This window comes from Tamandua tetradactyla, chromosome 25 (assembly GCF_023851605.1).
Source record: "Tamandua tetradactyla isolate mTamTet1 chromosome 25, mTamTet1.pri, whole genome shotgun sequence".
Classification (NCBI taxonomy): domain Eukaryota; kingdom Metazoa; phylum Chordata; class Mammalia; order Pilosa; family Myrmecophagidae; genus Tamandua; species Tamandua tetradactyla.
In genome coordinates, this window is record NC_135351.1 from 23,280,050 (window position 1) to 23,299,856 (window position 19,807).

Here is a 19,807-nt window from a genome sequence, read left to right on the forward strand (position 1 = left end):
AGGGAAAAGAGCCCCCCCACCCCATCGCACACGCACGCGCGCGCGCGCACACACACACACACACACACTCACAGTAGGGTGTGTGCTTATAGAGGCCTCTGCTCTGGGCCAGGAAGCAAAAAATAAGATGTTCTGATACAGGCTACGACATAGATGAATCCTGAAATCATTATACTAAGTAAAATAAACTAGACACAAAAAGACAAATATATGATTCCAGTTCTGTGCAATAGCGAGAAAATTCACAGAGGCAGAAAGTAGATTAGAAGTTACCAGGGGTGGGGGAAATGGGGAGTTACTACTTTGTGAGCTACACATATATAACCAAATGTATTACCAAAATTGAAAAAAATCGCCAAAGACGCCTGAAAATATTCCAAATGAAAGAAGCCGTTCACAAAGCCCACACATTGAATGATGCCATTTATATGAAATGTGCAGGAGAGGCAAATTTATAAAGAGAAAGGAAAGTAGATTAACTTTGCCAGAGACTGAGACGGAGGAGGCTGAGGGGGAAGCAGAAATGCCTGCTAAGAGGACAGAGTGTATTTTAAGGGAGACGAAAGTGTTCCAAATCAGACTGTGGTGATGATTTACAATCCTGTGAATATATTTAAAAAAAAAACAACATTGAATTGTATACTTTAAATGGGTGAATAGCATGATGTGAATTGTACCTCAATAATACTATTTTTAATAGTTTTTAAATAGTCTTTTTTAACTATTTTTTTTAATCACTAAAGATTCTAGAACAGAAAGAGGACAATAATGGAGAAATTGATGAAATTCAAATAAAGTCTGAGGTTTATTTACCAGCTATGTAGTGACGTTAGTTTTTTCATTTTGACAAATGTACCATGGTAGCATAAGATATTAAGATTAGAGAAAACTAGGTGAGGTGCATGTGAAAACTCCCTGAACTGTCTCTACAACTTTTCTTTAAATTTAAAATTAACCTAAAATAAAAAGTTTATTGTGAAAAGATCACCAAAGAGAGAAAAAATATGGAACCATTAAAACAGAATCCCCTGATACTGTGTCAAACATTAGGGACACTCAAATCAATAGATCAAGCCCTTGATTTTGAGGCTTACTCTTGTGAAGCTTATGTAGGTACACCTAAGAGTTCTTCCAGAGGACCTCTTTTGTTGCTCAGATGTGGCCTCACTCTCTCTAAGCCCAACTCTGCAAGTGAAATCATTGCCTTCCCCGCTACATGGGACATGACATCCAGAGGTGACAGTTTCCCTGGCAGTGTGGGAGACAACTCCCAGGGATGAGTCCAGCCCAAGCACCATGGGATCAACCATTCCATCCTGATCTAAAGGGGGAAAAGAAGTGTAACTAATAAAGTATCAGTGGCTGAGAAAGTTCAAATAAAGTTGAGAGGCTGCTCTGGAGGTTGCTCTTATGCAAGCTTCAGTTAGACATTGATCATAACTTGCCAAACCCCAACCAAAACCATTCCAAAGAACACCTAGGGCAATATATGAGATTCTACAAAGGTTCCATGCACTAGGATAACTTTCCAGAAACCTACAACTGCCAGATGGGTCCCTGGAGCAGATAAGTCCTGAAACCTAGACAGCCCAGCCTTTCCAGAACATCACCTAGTTCCATCTCCCTACCCCATATTATTGACAGCCCTTTCAACATGAAAAAGTTAGAATGGCCATAGCCCAAATACCCCTAAAGAGCAGGATAGAAAGATCAAAGGTGATAATGGGATAATTATACAGAGAAGGTAGGGTTTAACAAACAAGTATGATTGCTGAATCCTTAAATTGATATTTCTTTTAGTCTCTAGCTTCATAGAGCAGCTAGAAGAAAAAACGTAAAATTGTGTAATTGCAACCCATGCCAAATTCTGAAATCTGTTCTATGACTAATTGTTGTGCTGTGCTTTGAAATTTATTGCTTTTTTGTATATATTTTTCACAAAAAAGAAAAAAAAAGTTGATTGTGATGATAAAAAAAATATTTATTCCTTCTAGCCTCCAATGCTCTGGAGCAGCTAGAAGGAAAAATCTAAGATTATGGTACAGTGGTCCATGACGAACTCTGGGATCTGTCCTGTAAGTGCATGTTGAAGAGTGCTTTGAAAACTACTGACTTTTTCTTTCTTTGCTTTGTACATATGTTATATTATACAACAAAAAAAGTTAAAAAAAAAAAAAAAAAAAAAAAAAAAGGATCACCAAAGAATGTGTTCCATCTGTCATGAAGCAAAGGGCAATCCTTTAAAGACATGCAAACTACCTCTTAAAATACTGATGAGATCCTTGGTACATTCACTTGGGCTAAAGAGTCTTCATTACAAAATAACAGAACACAGGATTGCTCCAGAGGCCATCAAGTTCAAGGCCTTCCTCAGGAAATGAGATGCATTAGTGGCCCATCCCATCTTTGGCTGCCTGATCAGCATTTTAAGGTCTTCACTGAGGGCAGCTCAGGGATCCTGGTCTTTTGGCATTTTTAGCCAACTCCTTTACTTATTTGAATTCATTTCCTGTAGTTTAGCAATCTTCAGCTTAGTTACTGCTTTATCACCACTTTTCATGCTCTTTTCTAACTTCCCAAATCCTTCTAGAAACTTTGCAACAGAGAACCGAGTCTAGACATAGTACTCCAATAATTGTTTGAAGGTTGCCAAGTACACAAGAGATAGTTCTTCAGTTCTCATAAAAAAGTCATAAATGGTTAATTTTCAAATCATTTTACAGCCCATTACCTGCCTTCCAATTCTTTCTGCGATTTCAACTAGCCAACATACACAGGCATATTTCATTATTCGTTATGAAGATGAACTAGAATCCCATACCCTATCTTGACGAAATGATTCTTTTCAGTTTACATCCTCATTTTGCCCTTCTTTTTAAGGAAGATAACAAAACTGGTAATCAGATAAAGTTATATATAAAGACGCTCTAAATATCTCAGTGGAAAGATAAAAACACATACATCAACTGAAATCTTGCGACTTAGAAAGCCAACTATAAAAGTGAGGGAAACGTTAACTCAATAAGGTTGAGACTACAAAATAAATGTGAGATAGTCTTGTCCTACAGCCTTTTTGTAAACTCAATCTTCACCCCACAAATTTAAAAAAAAGAAAACAATATATTCCCCCCCTCTACAATTTATAGAAAATGGTTCTCTGAATATAATTCCATATAAATGTTGATTTACTTTCCTTTTGTTAAATAATCTGCAGGGAGGTTAGCACTGGTTTTTCGGAGATTAGTGGTCAATTATCTTTTAGAATGGAGAAGGGGGGTTAAACACTTCTACAACCCTAGAAGGCAGAAAAAATAGAGAGCTCTTCTTTACATTAGCGTTGTTCCAGAATGAAGCACACAAGTTCCTAAGATATTCTGGTCTTCTTCCCTAATGAAGTGAAAGAAGAGAGAAGATTCCAGAGCCCCAAAGGTCAATTCATTTCAGTCAGCATGGACTAAAAGGCAGACATTTCGTTGGGTAAAATAAGAAAGTAAAATATTCAGGTACAATCCTTTTAGGCAAATCTGCCAAAAAAAGTAGAAAGAAAAATAAAGTACTTTGGTTTATGGTCTTCATCCTCAGAAAGTGTTTCTTTACTGTCTAAAACCAAACTTCGCCTGCTAAGTTAAAGGTCTTGGGGGTCACAGAATTTTAGAGCTGAATAAAGTTCTCAAAAAGTTTACATCACAGATGAGTAAAAAAATATGGTTGAAAAATAAATAAATAATAGGGAGGGATAAAGGTTAAAAAATGGGTAGTTTGAAATACTAGTGGTCAATGAGAGGGAGGGATAAGGAGTATGGGATGCATGAGTTTTTTCTTTAAATTTCTTTTTCTGGAGTGATGCAAATGTTCTAAAAATAACAATGTGATAAATACACAACTACATGAGAATACTGTGAGCCACTGATTGTACACCATATATGGGCTGTATGTGTGCAAAGATTACTCAACAATATTTAAAAAAAAAGTTTCCAGCAGACGGGGACACCAAGAATTCCAGAGAAATGCCACCCAGCCTGTCTCAGTTTCTTAGAGCTGCTGTAACAAAGTCCCACAAGCTTGGTGGCTTTAAACTACAGAAATGTATCATGTCACTGCTCTGGAAGCAAGACGTCCCAACTCAAGATGTCGTTAGCTGGGCCCCACTCCCTCCGAAAGCTGTAGGGGAGAACCCTTCCTTGCCTCTTCCTGGCTTCTGGTAGCAAGGCTGGCACTCCTCGGCTTGCTGCCCTAGCACTTTACCCTCTGCCTCTGTCGTCACATGGCCATCTTCTCCTCTGGGTCAGTCCTTGCATCCAAATTTCGTCTTTTAATAAGGACACCAGTCATCCCGGTGGAGGGCCCACCCTCATCCATTTTGGCTTCATCTTAACTAATAGCATCTGCAGCGACTCTATTTACAAACAAGGTCACATTCCAAGGTAAAGGGTTATAACATCAACATATCTTTTGGGGGGACACAATTCAACCCATAGCAAACCCGAAGCCTTCTGCTTCACCCAAGTTGGTGCTCCTTTCCCGGCCATCTCCCATTGTAGGTGGGACGTAAGTGGCACTTGGGGCTGTCCTTAGGCCAAGGAAATATAATCAGAAGGAACAGTGCCAACGTGGAAAGACCCCTTCCCAAACTGCTCAGCCACCAAACCCAAGCAGTTTCTGCATTTGCTAAAGAACAACTTAATTCCTAAAAGAACAGAATTGAGATATTCAAAAAAGGAAGAAAGGAAGTCAAATGCTGCTAGAACTCTATATGAAGAAATGAAGCAATCCTTAAAATATCCTGTTAAATAAAAAAAAAAAGCAAGAAGGGGAAGAACGGTACACTATCACTTGTATCAGAAAACAGACAAAATGATGCCACGTGCATATCTGCACAGACTCTCTCTGAAAGGAAGCAACTGCGGTTGGGGAGGGGACCTGGGCAGCTGAGAGACCTGGAGGCAGAAACTGACCTTTTATTATATTCCCTTTTATGCCTTTTGACTTGGACACTAACTGCATATGCTGCCTAATCAGAAAACTAAATTTTTAACTGTATTTATATAAAATTAAAAACAAAGAGCAAAATATACTGCTGGAAAAACATTAAAAGTCTTAAGAACACCCACGAAAATAAATAAATAAAAATTTAAAAAGGGAAAAAAGAAGAAATAAATTGCCAAAAAAAATTTTTAAGACAATAAAACAGTCTTAAGAACACAGAATTCTGAATCCAGTGACATTCACAAGTTAAGCCACTTCAAGAAATTTCACAAAACAATTTTTGAATTCAACAATTTTCTCGAGGCCTTAGCAGCATTTTTGCTGCTAGAGCAAAGTAAGAGCTATAGAATGATGAGTGAGATGTTGGGGGGAGAGGGGCATACCGCAGGATTTTTTATTTTAATGACGTCTTTGAAATAAGAGTTCAGAATATCCTGAACAAACACTTTTCAAAGGTACCCCTGCTCTTTTTCAAATCAGACTACAGCCTGAGCTCTCTATTCTTGTTTTGGTAAATAAATCTGAGAATGGAATATTTATATTAACATGATGGTTGAGAAATCCCCAGCCATATCAGCCCAGGAATCTTATTCCACACTTTCTACTGTTATAAGGTTATTGTGCATTTTCAAAACCATACCTCAAATCAGATCAATATTACTGGTGCATAAAAGATTAACCACTGATAACTTTAAAAAGTTATAAGCAGAGCTCCACTATTAAAAGGAAGTTGGTAAAGATTTACTAAGTACACATTTTTTAGATTACTAAAAAAATACACCATAAATGGGTTAATGAATTCATCTCAGTGCAGATGGTCAAGTTTCTTAAGTCCAAAGAGATATAAGTCTTTTACCCAGTGTAAATTATTTTAAGTTACTTTTTCCACTGATTATCTTTGTGCTATCCTGGCAAAACTACTAGAAACTGTCACGTTATTAGAACTGCAGCAAGTTTTCTTTCTATCTTGTTTATTGCAAGCATTGGCTTACTTAAAATAGAAAGTCTCCGAAAAGCATACAACCAAAGACAGACTTATTAAATCACACATACTGAAGGCTTTTTACAACTTGCCAGTACAAAAGATATTTCCAGCTTCTATCTCCTTAGATGTAATCTTTTCATGAAATGTTTCCTTATAAATGTAATTATGAGGCCGTGCCATGGAATGCTCCGAGTACTTGGCTAAATGGCAATGCTGATTATGTGACTTGATTTTAGACTGCTAGAGGAAATTTCTGCCTGTTGCTCACAGAAATCTGAGGCAACTGGTCCAAAAAATGATCTTAACATCTGCCTTTATAATTGCAAATGATGGGAATGGCAAATTTTTTACTTCAATAACCCAATATTGACATTTAACTATCAGCAACTGAACCATTAATTAATGCTCAAATAGGAAATTAGATCTATTGGAACCGAAATGCAGGTCTCAAGTAATGAACAGGATTAACCATTCCATTGGAGAAAAGAACCGGCTCCCAATGTCATCTTCATTTAGTCATTCATTCCAATCCAAGAATGTAAATAAAATTCCAGTGCAATCCAACATTTATTTAGAACTCAGTACAAAGTACATTTATTACTTTGTACTAGACGTACAACGACTAAAATTCACTCTCAGTCACTGCCCACGAAGAACGTTAGATTTTTCTTGAGTCTCAGTACCTTTGTCCAAACAGCTTCCTTCTCCTGGAATATTCTGCCTGACCCACCTGTCTCCCTCCCCCAGATCCCCCCTTCTCCTCCAGGTGGACTGGAAGCAGCAGCTCGCAGGAAGTCTGCCCGCAGCACCCTCTTTCCAGCCCAGAAGCTCAGCCCGCCTCTGAGGAGGGGCCCGGCCACGTGCGCCATTCCTCCCCAACATGTGCGCACGCAGGAGTACTGTGCACGTTCTCTCCAAGGGTGCGCACGTTACACGGGCATTTAACAAGTGTCCACAGGATTGCCTCCCAGCAGGCACGGCTCCGCAGGAATCTTCCCAGTCCCCTCGAGCCCGATGTGGGACACTTGCAGTCAATGGTAACTATGGACAGCTGTCCCTCCTGGCAGGCAAGGAGGCCAATAAATGACCAAGATGTCAAGGGAAGATGCACAACAAGGGGTGGCCAGAGTGCGATGAAAGGAACAAGGAAAATGAAGGGATCCATCTGGGCCTGGGGAGGCGCGTCTAGAAGTGAGGGGGAGAGAACAGGGCCAGTGTCGCCCAGAGCACCCGGAGGAGGTGACTTTCTTGAAATACCAGAACGTGAGGACCAGGGAGAAGGAAGACAATGAGCAGAAGCCAAGCAGTGTGAGACTGCACCGAGGTGCAGGAAACAGTGTGAGGCTGTACCGAGGTGCAGGGAACGGTGTGAGGCTGTACCGAGGAATGGTGTGAGGCTGTACCGAAGTGCAGGGAATAGTGTGAGGCTGTACCGGGGTGCCGAAACGGTGTGAGGCTGTATTGAGGTGCAGGGAACGGTGTGAGGCTGTACCGAGGTGCAGGGAACGGTGTGAGGCTATACCGAGGAATGGTGTGAGGCTGTACCGAGGTGCAGGGAATAGTGTGAGGCTGTACCGGGGTGCCGAAACAGTGTGAGGCTGTATTGAGGTGCAGGGAACAGTGTGAGGCTGTACTGGGGTGCAGGAAACGGTGTGAGACTACTGGGGTGCAGGAAACGGTGTGAGACTGTACTGGGGTGCAGGAAACGGTGTGAGACTGTACTGAGGTGCAGGGAATGGTGTGAGGATGTACTGGGGTGCAGGAAACGGTGTGAGACTGTACTGGGGTGCAGGAAACGGTGTGAGACTGTACTGAGGTGCAGGGAATGGTGTGAGGATGTACTGGGGTGCAGGAAACGGTGTGAGACTGTACTGAGGTACAGGAAACGGTGTGAGACTGTATTGAAATACAAGAAACGACAGTCCCCTGGGCTGAATGAAGAGCACAAGCGGGAATGGTGGGTGGGGAGGGTGCACAGTCCAGGAGCCACAGCCTTCAAGGGCAGACCTGAGTTCACGTCCTGCCTCTGCCCTTTCCCAGCTGCGTGGCCATGGGCAAGTTACTTAAGCCCTGTGGGCCTGTCTCTCTGCTTGAAAACGTGGGTATAATTTTGGTGCCGTGTACCAATTAAATGAGAGCATGCAGCTAGAGCAGCTGGCTGGTTGCTGATGGGGGAGGCAGCCCATCAATGGGAGGTGTCCGCAGTGTTAAGCCAGACAGGTGGACTCCAGCTGCGTTTTAAAGAACTGTCTCTTTTTTCACACCAGGAAGGCTCATGCTCCAAGGCAGACTTGACCTGGGCTTTAAATACCAGGAAGTATCTCACCAGGCCTGCACTCTTTCTGCCCTCCCTTCAATCGTGGTTAAATCAAACCACCATATGGTGACACCAGCTAGCACTTTCCCTTTATGGCCAGCCCCACCCCCAGCAGAGAACCAGGCTCCTAAGCAGCCTCTCCCCTCCACTCCAACAGCCCCAAGAACAGAGACTGCTTATCTTCTTGCTCTGGGTGCACAGAAAAGGAGGAGCTGGACCAAGGGGGGGGTTCCCAATTCCCCCAGCCCTATCCTCTCAGCTCTATGGAACTAGGGGTTCACACCTCACAGTTTTGCCCCCAGCACATCCTATTCTCTGATGTCCTTGCCCTGCTCAGCAAACCCCCTTCTACCTCCAAATAGGAGCTGCAAAAGAACCTTTCACCAAATTTGTGTGCAGCCCTGGGAAAGGCTGCAATGCTCAGGTGACTCACCAGGACTCTGTGGGGGCCACCTGGACCTGCCCAGAAGCCACTCATCTCTAACCCTGGGGCCCTGCCTGCAAGCTCCACCTCTCCACCTGTATCCCAGTGCTGCTGACTGCCCCTCCCTGTGACTCTGCTTCCCACTGCCACCTCCCTCCCCCCGCCAAGCTCCTTCTCTGCTCCATTCAAAACCATCGTCATACATGTCTTCCCAACTCTCTCCCTTTGCTCTCGCCTTCTCAGAGGACTCTTTGCTGCTGGCTTTTTCTTTCACCAGTACAAGGGGCTAGTAGGAAGGGGAAGGTCAGTGCTTTTCCAGATGGCCTCTGCTGTTTCGGGCCATTTTTCTTCCATCAACCTTCTGCAAAACCTTTCCTCCTGCCAGTCTCTGCCCAGACTCCTACCACCTGCTTATAACCTCTCTGCTCCTCCTTCCTGCTGTGGGAATCTCCCAGGAGACCTCCACATTCCTGGACATCTTAGGTCCCTCACAGTCTTCCTCTCTAGTTCAAACCCCAAAATTCACCCAGGCAGCATCGATGTTTATGAAGACAACCCATCGACTTCCCCAGTCCCTTGCCCTGGTAATCGCGAGTGAGTTTCACCTCTACTTCCCTGACCTTCATTGTCACCCAGGAAAGCTCCACTAGAAATCTCCAACTCTAGTATCACAGCCACCTAACTCATTTCCTCTCCACCTGCTCAAAGTCTCTCCAATCCCTAGATGCTCTAGATGCTCCCCTCTTCACCTTTATCATTTCCAACTACTGTCAATATCTTTCAAACACTTTCACTTCTTAACGTCACAGCAAACTTCTCTGCAGACTCTCAACCATCTATCTGTTTTACTTTTGCTCCCTGGCTGCTGAGAGAGAAAAATCACATATTGGCACGTATTTCTGCTGTCAACCTCCACTCAACCTCAAAACCTATGATCTAACCTCCAACCCTACGTCCTTTAGCACTGACTTCCTGTCCCACTTCACAACCAAAAAATCTGATCTCAGAACTCCCCAAATTAAACCCTTCAGTGCCTTCCCTTTGAGGGAAGAGTTCTAACACACTCTATTGGCCTAAAAATCACTTGGGGAGCCCTCCAGGCTGGTATTCTGATTCAGGAGATCTGGGCTGGGTCCCAGAAACCAGCAGAGCAGTAGCTTGATGGTGGTCCATGCACCCCATTTTGAGAAAAATTGGTCTATAACAGGACCTCTGGCCAAATCCATCCCACTGCCTGGTGTGTGGACGGCCTGCATGCTGACAATATTTTTTCTATTTTTTAAAGGTTTGGAAAAAAAAAATCAAAAGAAGACTGTGACATCTTGAACTTACATGAAGTTCAAATTTCAGTGTCCATAAATGAAGTTGTAGCGTTTACGTGCAGCTGTTTCCACCTACAACAGCAGAGCTGAGTGGCTGTGACGAGACCATGCGGCTCGCAAAGCTGAGATATTTACAGCCTGGCCCTTTACAGAAGTTTGCCCACCCCTGGCCTACAGGATGAAGTAGCTTCCTTGGGATGTGGCCCAACCTAAAGTTCTGCAGTCCCCCAGCCTCCACGTTCCTTGGGTGACCCATGCGATTTCCCACCTCCACATCTTTGTATGTGCTGTTCTTTCTTTCGATATCAGACCAAGCAGAGCATCCCTCACCTCATCCACCTGACAAATACTTACTCATCTGTTAAGACCCAACTCGCATTTTCCCTCACCTGCGAGCCCTCTCAGACACCCAGGCCTCATCCCCTCCACAAAGGATGGCGCTCTCCCTCCTTAGGCCTCCTCCCCTAAGCCTGATTTACTTCTGTTCCAATCATTTGCTTATATCAGTGGTTCTCAAACTTTAGCTCTCACCCAGATCACCTGGAGGGCTCACTACGTCATGCAGAGCTGGGAGGGTGGGGAGGAGGGAGCAGAGAACACACTTCTAACAAGGCTGATGCCCCAGCATAGCTGGGTGACAAGACCCCTACCAGATAAGGAGCTTCCTGAGGGATGACACCATTGAACTCCTGTTCGAATCCTCAGAGCCCAGCAGAGTCCTAGGACAAAGTAGGAACTCATTATTTGTTGTCTGTGGTCTGACCAAATTAATTTCCTCCTGTAAACCAGTCATTTTCAATATCAGGCAATGAAGAGGAAATTAAGCGGGAAGAGGAATACTGACTTTGCAGAAGCTACTGAGGCCAAAAAAGAAAAGTAAAATTGGTTTCTCCTGGGTTGATGTTCCGTGGCCTGCCAGAGGCCCACACCCAGCCTGGGCTGCCGTGAACAGCAGACGGCTCAAGTGGGACACCCAAGGGGACTATCGCACACTCCAGCAGCCTGGGGGTAGTATCCATAGCAGGGTGGTAGGTGGGGGACCCTTTCCCCAGGAAGGCCGATCGGTTCACTTTCAAATAAGATGCAGTGGAAAATCGGGGTTCTATATATTGAAGTCTGGTTGTATATATCATTAACTTTAGCAACTACTGTTACAAATGATAAGAATGTATTGAGCATCTACTATTTTCCTGGGAATACAAAGAGGGATAGACCTCAAGGAGATTTTTAGTCTGGAGTCCAGACTATACACCCAGCCATACAGGTAACTATATCAGGTAACATTTCCCAAGTGTCAAATGTAAACTGTGTCAAAGGTACACAGTAAATTCTACAGGTGCCAGGCCTTCCCTTCTCTGTGCCACACACACCATCTACAAACATCTATGAGGCACGTAGCGCCTGTGCAAATACATGACTCTTCTGTCTCCTCTACTGGTATGTAAGCTCTCCCAGCAAAGGCACCTTGATTTTTTTTCTTTTCATCCTTGTATTTCTACTGCTTAGCCAGATACCTGGCACTAATCATGTTAAATAAATATTTAATAGATTTAATAATGACTATGCAATGTGAGCTGAGCTTTTAAGGAAGGGCAAGGCACTGATAAGGAGAGAACTGGAGGCTGTGCTTTCCAAGCATGGGCAAGGGAACAAACCAGTGGAGAAAGTCCCCTGGCAGGTAAGGAGACACTGTGGTCCATGGCCCAGGTGGGAGAATCAGAACCCACCGCTGCTATCACCACTGGTTCTTTAAGGATGCTCTACATTCACCCAGCCTTTTAGACAATAACACAAGCTGACTTTAACAGTCCTAAACCTTGGCTGCTGCAATCTCAAAATCACTACCTGCATTCTTATTTCCTGGTCTATTTTTTCCCTTGCGCCCTTTTCTCCAGGTGCTAAATTAGGTGCTTAATTTAGAAGGAAAAAAAAAAAAAGAAACTCGGACAAAGAACCCTAGTTGAACACCGAATTGATACTTTCACATTCACACAAAAAGTTTGGGGTGCCATTAGGTGAAAATACCCTTGACACCCAGAAAGTGCCCCCACTACTGGGAAGTTCCTTAAAGCCAAAATGCAGTTTCCTTTTCAGTTTATTCAGCTCCTAAGACATGATACACACGACGCAGATTAATAAGGTCAACACTACAATACTATCTTCTACTATCCTGGAAGTTGAGTCAATTTTGCAAACTTAGAAGTCTATAGTTAGTATAAAGACAGATCATGTCACATTTCACAACCAAATCAAAGTGGAGGACAAAAGCCATTAAGCAGGTGATTTAAATAAAAAATACATCCGTCATTCTTTGATTCCCCTAAATGGAAAAGAAAAGTTCTTGTCTAATTTATCTTGGGTAAGTGAGGCTTTATGTCTGATGTATTCTCCTAACTGCCTCCAAACTCCCTGTTTGCTACCACACAGGGACTCATTATTTTAAAATGTAGTTTTCAACAAAGTCATCTGGAGACACATTTTGAAGCTCCTAAGTCATCACTCATTTACTCTATATCTGAATTACTACGTTCTGCTTGTTGCCATTTAAATAAGATAGTTATATACTTAGCTTATACTTATACTTAGCATCTTTAGGAGGATGTGATGGTTAAGTTCACGTCAGCCTGCCTAAGTGATGGTGACGAGCTGTTTGGTCAACGGGTCTGATTGTTACCATGGGGAGATTTCATAAATGGATTTGCAACTACAGTCAGTTGACAGCATCCTCAACTGACTGCATCTCCAATCAGCTGGAAGTCCTAAATCTAGAACTGAAGATTTCAGAATCAGAAAGGAGAATTCCGGCCTCTACTTTAGCTAGCCAGCTTCTCCTGGGAAATTCTGTTTCACCTTCATTGGAGTTTCCAACCTCTGGCTTGCCCTGTGAAATGTGTACTTGCCAATCCCTATGGTCATGTGAGCCAATTCCTATAACAAATATCAACATTTACATATATATGCAAATACACATATATATGTAAATATGCTTGTATGTATAAATATACATGTGCATGAATACATGTAAACATACATATACAGACAGATAAATGCAAATATACATATATATATGTATATATATATATATATATCTCCTGTTGGTTCTGTTTCTCTGGAGAACCCTAATACAGAGGTTGTCAGACTAATAAACTAAAACCATGGACTTTCCCTCAGTATAGTCACAAATGCACACAGGCTTCCCTATTTAAGAGTGTCCAGGGGTTCACAGAAGAATCAAATGAAAAACAGCAAAAGGGATCTTCATTCAAAAAGCAGAATGCTCAACGGCTATTTCAGTTCCTACAGATCATAAACACAGAGGCCAAAGACAATCACACAAGTGCAAACAATCAGAAATCATGACTACACGCGCGAAATGTTAAGGCACTGGGGAAAAAAGATTCAATCTCCTTAAGTGGAATATGAAGAACTATTCGGGCAACTTAAAGTATGTGTTTTATGATCTTCAGCATACACGAGCCCAACCGAAAGTCAATCTTTAATGGGACAGGACCAAATATTTACCGAGCAGTGTGCTGCTGTCCTCAGGCGGTGCCGACAGCTCCTTCCCCACTCTCCCCTTCCCCAGTTCATACCCCAGGAGGAGGCTCCTACAGACAGGGTCACCCAGCGCCCCAGGCCAGCCACCCTGCACTGGGTCCCACCAACCCCCAAGGGGCGCTGGCAGGAGATGGATGGTAGGAGGAAAAAGGCTGACAGTCTCTCTCTGTCTTCCCACCGCAGCCTGGTAAGGACGATGTCCAGCTCTCATGGGCAATGCCAGAAGAATTTCCTCGCTTTGTCCCTTGGGCCCCTGGATCTAGGCACCTCAGCCTATGTGGGGGATTGAACAAAACACGTTCAAATCTTAATCTGCACTTCTGAGGGTGTGAATTCATTTGGAGACAGGGCATTGGAAAATGTTTTACTACTTAAGGAGTGGCCAAACTGAATCAGCGGTGGGTCTAAATCCATGTGACCGGACACCTTAGAGAGAGAGGAAATTTGGACACAGTCATTCAGAAGAAGCCAGAGAAGAGAGATTGCCACCTGCCAAGGGACTGCAGTCACCAGGACAGGGGCAAGCATGGCCTTGCTGACATCTTGACTTTGAACTTCTAATCTTTAAAACCTGGGTGACAATAAAGGGTTGTTGTCTAAGCCAACCCGTTGGGCGGTACTTGTCCTAACAGCCCTGGCAAACTAAGACAGCATCCTTGGTTGGTTCCCTTACCCTGCCCACACCCCCCTAAGTAATTCATTAAAGTCTCTCCATTTCAACCAATTGGGTTGAATTCTGTTTCCTGCCAGGATCCTGCCTGACATAAGGACCTTCCAGCGTAGACCATTTTATACCTAATTATATAAAATTTCTCAACTCCAAAGTGTAGGTCATACTGCCATCTCCTACTTTACACTTGAGGTCATGGAGACTCAGAAAGTGCAGGGGTCAGCCAATAAAATCAAAGGAAACTATTGGGCAGAAGAGGATTGGGGCCAGGTTGGTGTGACATTTAAGTCCTTAAACTTACCCCCCTGCGTATGCGTGCAAGCACACACACACAAACACACACACACACTCACACCAGTCAGTGCCTCTCAAAGATGTGTAGGAATCACCTGGGAATCATGATAAATTCAGATTCGAATTCAATGGGCCTGGGAGGGGAGCCTGAGAATCTCCATTTCTAAGATGCTCCCAGGGTATGGCAGGTCTGCAGACCACACCTTGCGTAGTCAGGCCCCTTACCCACATCCCGCAGGCCAGGAGGATGGGGAGGGAGGTATTTCAGCTTCTCCCCTTGCTCACTGGAAGCCAGCGCGAGCAAGTGGCAGGCCTGGGATTTGAAGGAGATTCCACTGCTTCCCCACCTGCCCCCCATACCGATTCATCTCACCTACGGCCATTTCCCTGAGAAAGCCAGAGAGAGTGTGTTCTCAGGTTTGAATATTCTCCAGAATTCAGACTTACTGGGCTTGGTTTGGTTTTTAAGGTGAGAACCAAATACAGAGTTTCTGACTTTTTCTTATATCATTTAATTAAAACAACTCTCACTTCAATTAAAGAGATACATTTTAGCAAGTACAACAAGGGTGTAGGATAATGGGAACTCTCTAACTGCTCATGAAGGTATAAACCGGAACAGAAAATGTGGAAAAGGGGAATGACATTATCTCGTAACGATACACACGAACTGTCCTTAGACCCAGCAATTCCATACCTGGGTAAATGAAGACCCTGGAAAAACACTGTCACATATGCAACGATTGTGGCAGCGTTCTCTAAGTACCAGAAAGCAAGCAAGAACAGGGAAAGAACCAAATCATCCATCAAAAAAAGAATACAGTACAGCATACTCATCCTATGGAATACTAGAAAGGGGTGAAAATGAATCAAGTATAGCCATACACAACAACTCAGACAGATGTTAGAAACGTGATGTTGCATGGAAAAGACATAGTACGATACTATTTTTATAAAGTTCAAAAACAAGCACAGAGCGGTGCAACAATGGCTCAGTGGCAGAGTTCTTGTCTGCCATGCGGGACACCTGGGTTCGTTTCCTGGCGCCTGCCCATGGGAGAAAAAAAAAAAACAAACAACTAAACAATATATGCACATGATATATACACACACGGTCTTTTTAAAATTACAAAGGAAGGCAATGGAATGTTTAAAACAAAAGTCAGAGTGGTGATTATTAAAGAGAGGAGGGAAATATTTGTATCCGATGGGGGAGGAACACACTGTTTTCCTACAACTAGTTTTCAAGTTGGGTGGTGAGTTCACAAACGTTCTTTAAAATATGCAAACACACATACCCATTACGTATATTTTCTAAGTAGATCTGCTTTGAAGATTTTCTGAAAAGTCCTTACCTCAAAATAAAAGATAAGTTTTTTAAGTTAAATAAATTTGACTTTATGTACATCTCACTACCTGCAAATATTTCTGCATCTTTCTCTGACCAGAGGAAACTTCATGAGAATCGGGCATGAGCATCAGGGACCCACTGCACTGAACTAGTAAAAAATTAAAAATCTGGATTGTGCCGTATTTACCAGCAAGTAGACATAAAGCAACTGAATAAATTCCAAAAGAATAAATCAGAAATTACTGTCATCCCAAAGTATTATTTACATCCCATCCCAGCTCCCAAAATGATAGGGTACTTTGCATTGTTGAGGCTGTCTTCTTTGAAAGAATATAAAAAGGCCGAGACTCCCTTTGAATCACACCAGACCTGTCACTGGAGGTGTGAGGCAAAAACAAAGTTAGTAAAGGTGTGAAGGAGAAAAACACACCAAGCTTGCAAATTCTAAAACCACAACTCAGCCTCAAACCACATTATGCATGGTATGGGATTTACCTGGAGCATTGCCCCATAAATGCTTCTCCCACCTAACAAGATTCATCTCTCCCGTTTAACATTCCTAAAGCTCTTTTGAGCCTTTTTATAACTTAAAAAAAAAAGGTTTCTTTTACAGAAATCAAAAAAACTGAGGAAAGGGGTGGATGCAGTTAAAAATCATACTACTCTCCCAATCCTAACTAACCACCGTCCTTCAACTCTCTCTTTTCATGCAAAAAGCCTTCCTAGATTCTTCTTTCTTTCTAGCTGTGCAGAAGAGCTTAAAAGAGAAAAGGTAATTAAAATAAATTCTATCCGGGGTTGAGGAGGCAAGTATAAAACAAATTCCCCTTAAGGAAATTCAGCTAAGAGTTATATTTAGTTTCAGGGCTGAAGAATTTGCTCCTCTGTCTGCCTCTGCCAGGGTCCCATCCTTATTATAAACTGAAGAGTAATTTACAAAAGCCCGGGCGAGTTCGCCTCTGAGAGCATCACCCCATTTCCTGACTTGCTGGGTTTTGCAACTGATGAAAAATCAGGTCAGGTGGAGTTCAGAGGTAGAGCCTCAGATTGAGGTAGCTCTTTAAACAGTATCTGAATAGGGCACACCTCCAGGTCTCACTTCCTCATAGCTAAAAAGAATGTGAGTCGCAAGGGCAGCAGGTATACTCATGTTTGATGGGGAAGAAAAATGATCACTAGTGAGAGTCAAGAGAACAAAACTGGGCAAAAAAAGCTCAGCATGAAAGAGAATACTCCACAGCCAGCCATGCCCTCCAGCACGCTCTACCCAATTCAGCTTAAATTAACATATATTTAAGTAAGTATATAATGGCAAACCGTCTAGCTCGCAGCACCCAAAGAGACATGAAATGAGTAAGACAGCCTCAACCCTCGGGAAGATTTTTACCAGGAATTATTGTGCTCTGTTGCCATTTTTTAACTTTAATGTTAGCAGACAATCGGATAGTCCAAATAACTTCACGAGGGCTCTTCTCCAGTTAACCTGTCCTACTCAGAGGCCGGGAACCTCAAAAATAAGCCGAATGAATAAACTAAGGCCCTCGGAAAACCTCGTGTGCGTCTCCGCACTTCCCAACAGACTTAACAGCCGGTACAAAATAGCTGTCACCGCGATCTGACGTCTGGCAGCTGAAGTCTACATCACAGTTCGTTCATTCAAAATCTTCAGGCTACCGCCTTTTTAAAGTAGGGTCATCTGAATTTAAAAAAATGATCAAGACTGGACTACATTGACTGAAGAAATATATTCGAATAGTTTACAACTTGGTTACTGGAAAAGAGGCAATCCAAAACTTAAAAAAAAGTTCAGTCTAACCTGCAGTGCAGGGGGAGCTCTCTCTATATATTCTTTCAATTTACAAGAAGGAAAACACTAAGGCAACTCAAAGTAACATTTAAAAACCCACCTGTGTGGTTTGTGCTGCAAAATATGCTATGGGGCAAGGGGGGCGGGGGAGGTCATAGATCCTTCTTTCCCCGGCTGCTCCACGCCCAAAACCACTTGGGGAGCAGCGGCTCGGGCACTCGCGCCCCTGCGCCCCGCCTCGGCCGCCCGCACTCACCTGGTCCAGCGGGATGCCCAGGAGTTGGCTGAGCGGGTGCAGACAGGTGGAGCCGGTGGTGCGGTACGAGAGGCTGTCCTGCGGCTCTGCTGCCATCCTGCATCTTCGGGAGGCAGCTGTCCCGACCCCGGCCCGCGCCACCCAAGCTCGGCGTCCTCCCGCCCGAGGGTCACGGCTCTGGCTGCCCCGAGGGGCCCGGACCGCCTGGCTCGCGGGGGACCGGGGGGCGCGGCCCTGAGGGGCGCGAACCGGCGCCCAAGTCTCGCGGCGCAAACTTGGCGCGGACGCTGCGGCCAGGGGCGCGGGAGGAGGGCCGGAGCCCAGCGCGCCCCGCTTCCCGCTCCCCTCCTCTCGGCGCTCATTGGCCCGGCCGCCTGGGACGGCCCCGAAGGGAGGGAGGAGAAGTGGGGAGCCGGAGCCCGGCCCCCGAGCGCCGCCGGGCCCGCCCCGCCGGGCCTGAACCGAGGCGGACCAGGAGAGGGAAAGCGACGCCAGCGGGCGCTGCCTCGGGGCGCACGGCCGCGGAGACGGCAGGCGTCGCTTCCTCCTCCGGAGCTCACCGTCCTGTGTCCCCGCCAGAAGAAATGTCCTCCACCCGGGGCACGCAGGAGGGGCCCTGGCCCCGGACAGCACCCCTGCCCCGCCCTGTTGGGGTTTCGGCGCGGTAGCTGCACTCCCCTTCCCCCGCGCCCACGGAGATTTCCTGCGCCTTCCTTTCAGGCGGTTTCCCTCTCAGCCCTTGCCGCAGAGGAGGCCCCAGACCTGCTTAGCGCCTGCCCGCCGCCCCCAGGCGCCCTCTTTCTTTACCTCGCTCATGATCAAGAAATAGTTTCCTGCACGCTAACCCTTTCCCTCGGTGTCACACGCAAATGCAGGCAACTGTCAGCTTCTGGCCACTTCCGTCCCTTTGGATCGAGAATTCTTTTGCCCCTGTTAAGAAACGGTGTGGCTAATGTCTCACGTGCGTTCTGATAAGTTATTTGCATGCCAGAGGTCATTTTTAAAAAAAGGGTACCTTGTCCCTTCCCTTTCTGTCCATCCCAGACCCCCAAGTCTATCGGTGATTCTTGGAAGATGTTTTCAATGTATTAATAGGTTTTGAGAATCTCAAGTCCTGACGATCCGAGCCAGGAATTTCTATGCGCTGGCCGATGAAGGTAGCAAATCTGGGTTGATGGGTATAAAACCCAAAGAAGAGGGCACACATGTGGCACCCAGGCTTCATGAGAAACAGGGCCCACACGTTTGCATCCGCACTTTGCCGGGTGCAGACACTGAGCCAATGGCCAGTTGGTGGAGACGCCAACCAAATGGGCAGGCCACGGCTTGTGGGCAGACTAACACTGATGGCCTCCAGCTTCACATCAAACTGCAGGCAATTCAGCTCTGGCAACAACTTCCTTTCCCAAGCACAGGCCTCACCCTTGCCTTCTTGAGAAGTTTCATCGCTCACAAGCTGCACCAAACACTGAATTGGCAGGCCAGAGTTTCCAACCCATGTGCCCTGCTGAAGAGCAAAAAACACATCCTAGCACCACTCTCTGGCCCCGTGGAGATTTTATAGGAGACCACTGCCACCACCAAGTGAAATCTCTGGTTACCTACACACACACACACACACACACACACACAGACATTTGAGGATTACTAGGCTAGATGGGCTCATTAAAGTCCTCGAAAACAACCAAGATTGAAGCCACATTCACTATCTTGAGCAAAATGACAGCTTGAGTGAAGCGTATGGGTACAGAAGGGACCTTGAACACTTACATTCAACACTTAGATGTGTACCGCCAGAAAATAAAAGTTGGACAGGTTAGGTAATATTTGTGATGCA

At 44.7% G+C, this 19,807-nt stretch overlaps 1 protein-coding gene across 3 annotated transcripts in view; it reads right to left on the reverse strand.

The window, feature by feature from the left end:
• MBOAT1 (membrane bound glycerophospholipid O-acyltransferase 1) overlaps positions 1 to 18,835 on the reverse strand; it is a 117,767-nt gene extending 98,932 nt beyond the window's left edge. The window contains exon 1 of one of the 3 annotated variants that reach the window (XM_077143601.1): positions 18,778 to 18,835. In XM_077143601.1, coding sequence (XP_076999716.1) covers positions 18,778 to 18,786 — 9 coding nt within the window. In that variant the 5' untranslated portion in view covers positions 18,787 to 18,835. Of the gene's footprint in view, positions 1 to 17,970; positions 18,219 to 18,777 lie in introns of those variants that run through there. The other 2 variants (XM_077143599.1, XM_077143602.1) reach the window with 2 other exon arrangements.
• Between the last annotated feature and the right edge of the window lie 972 nt (positions 18,836 to 19,807).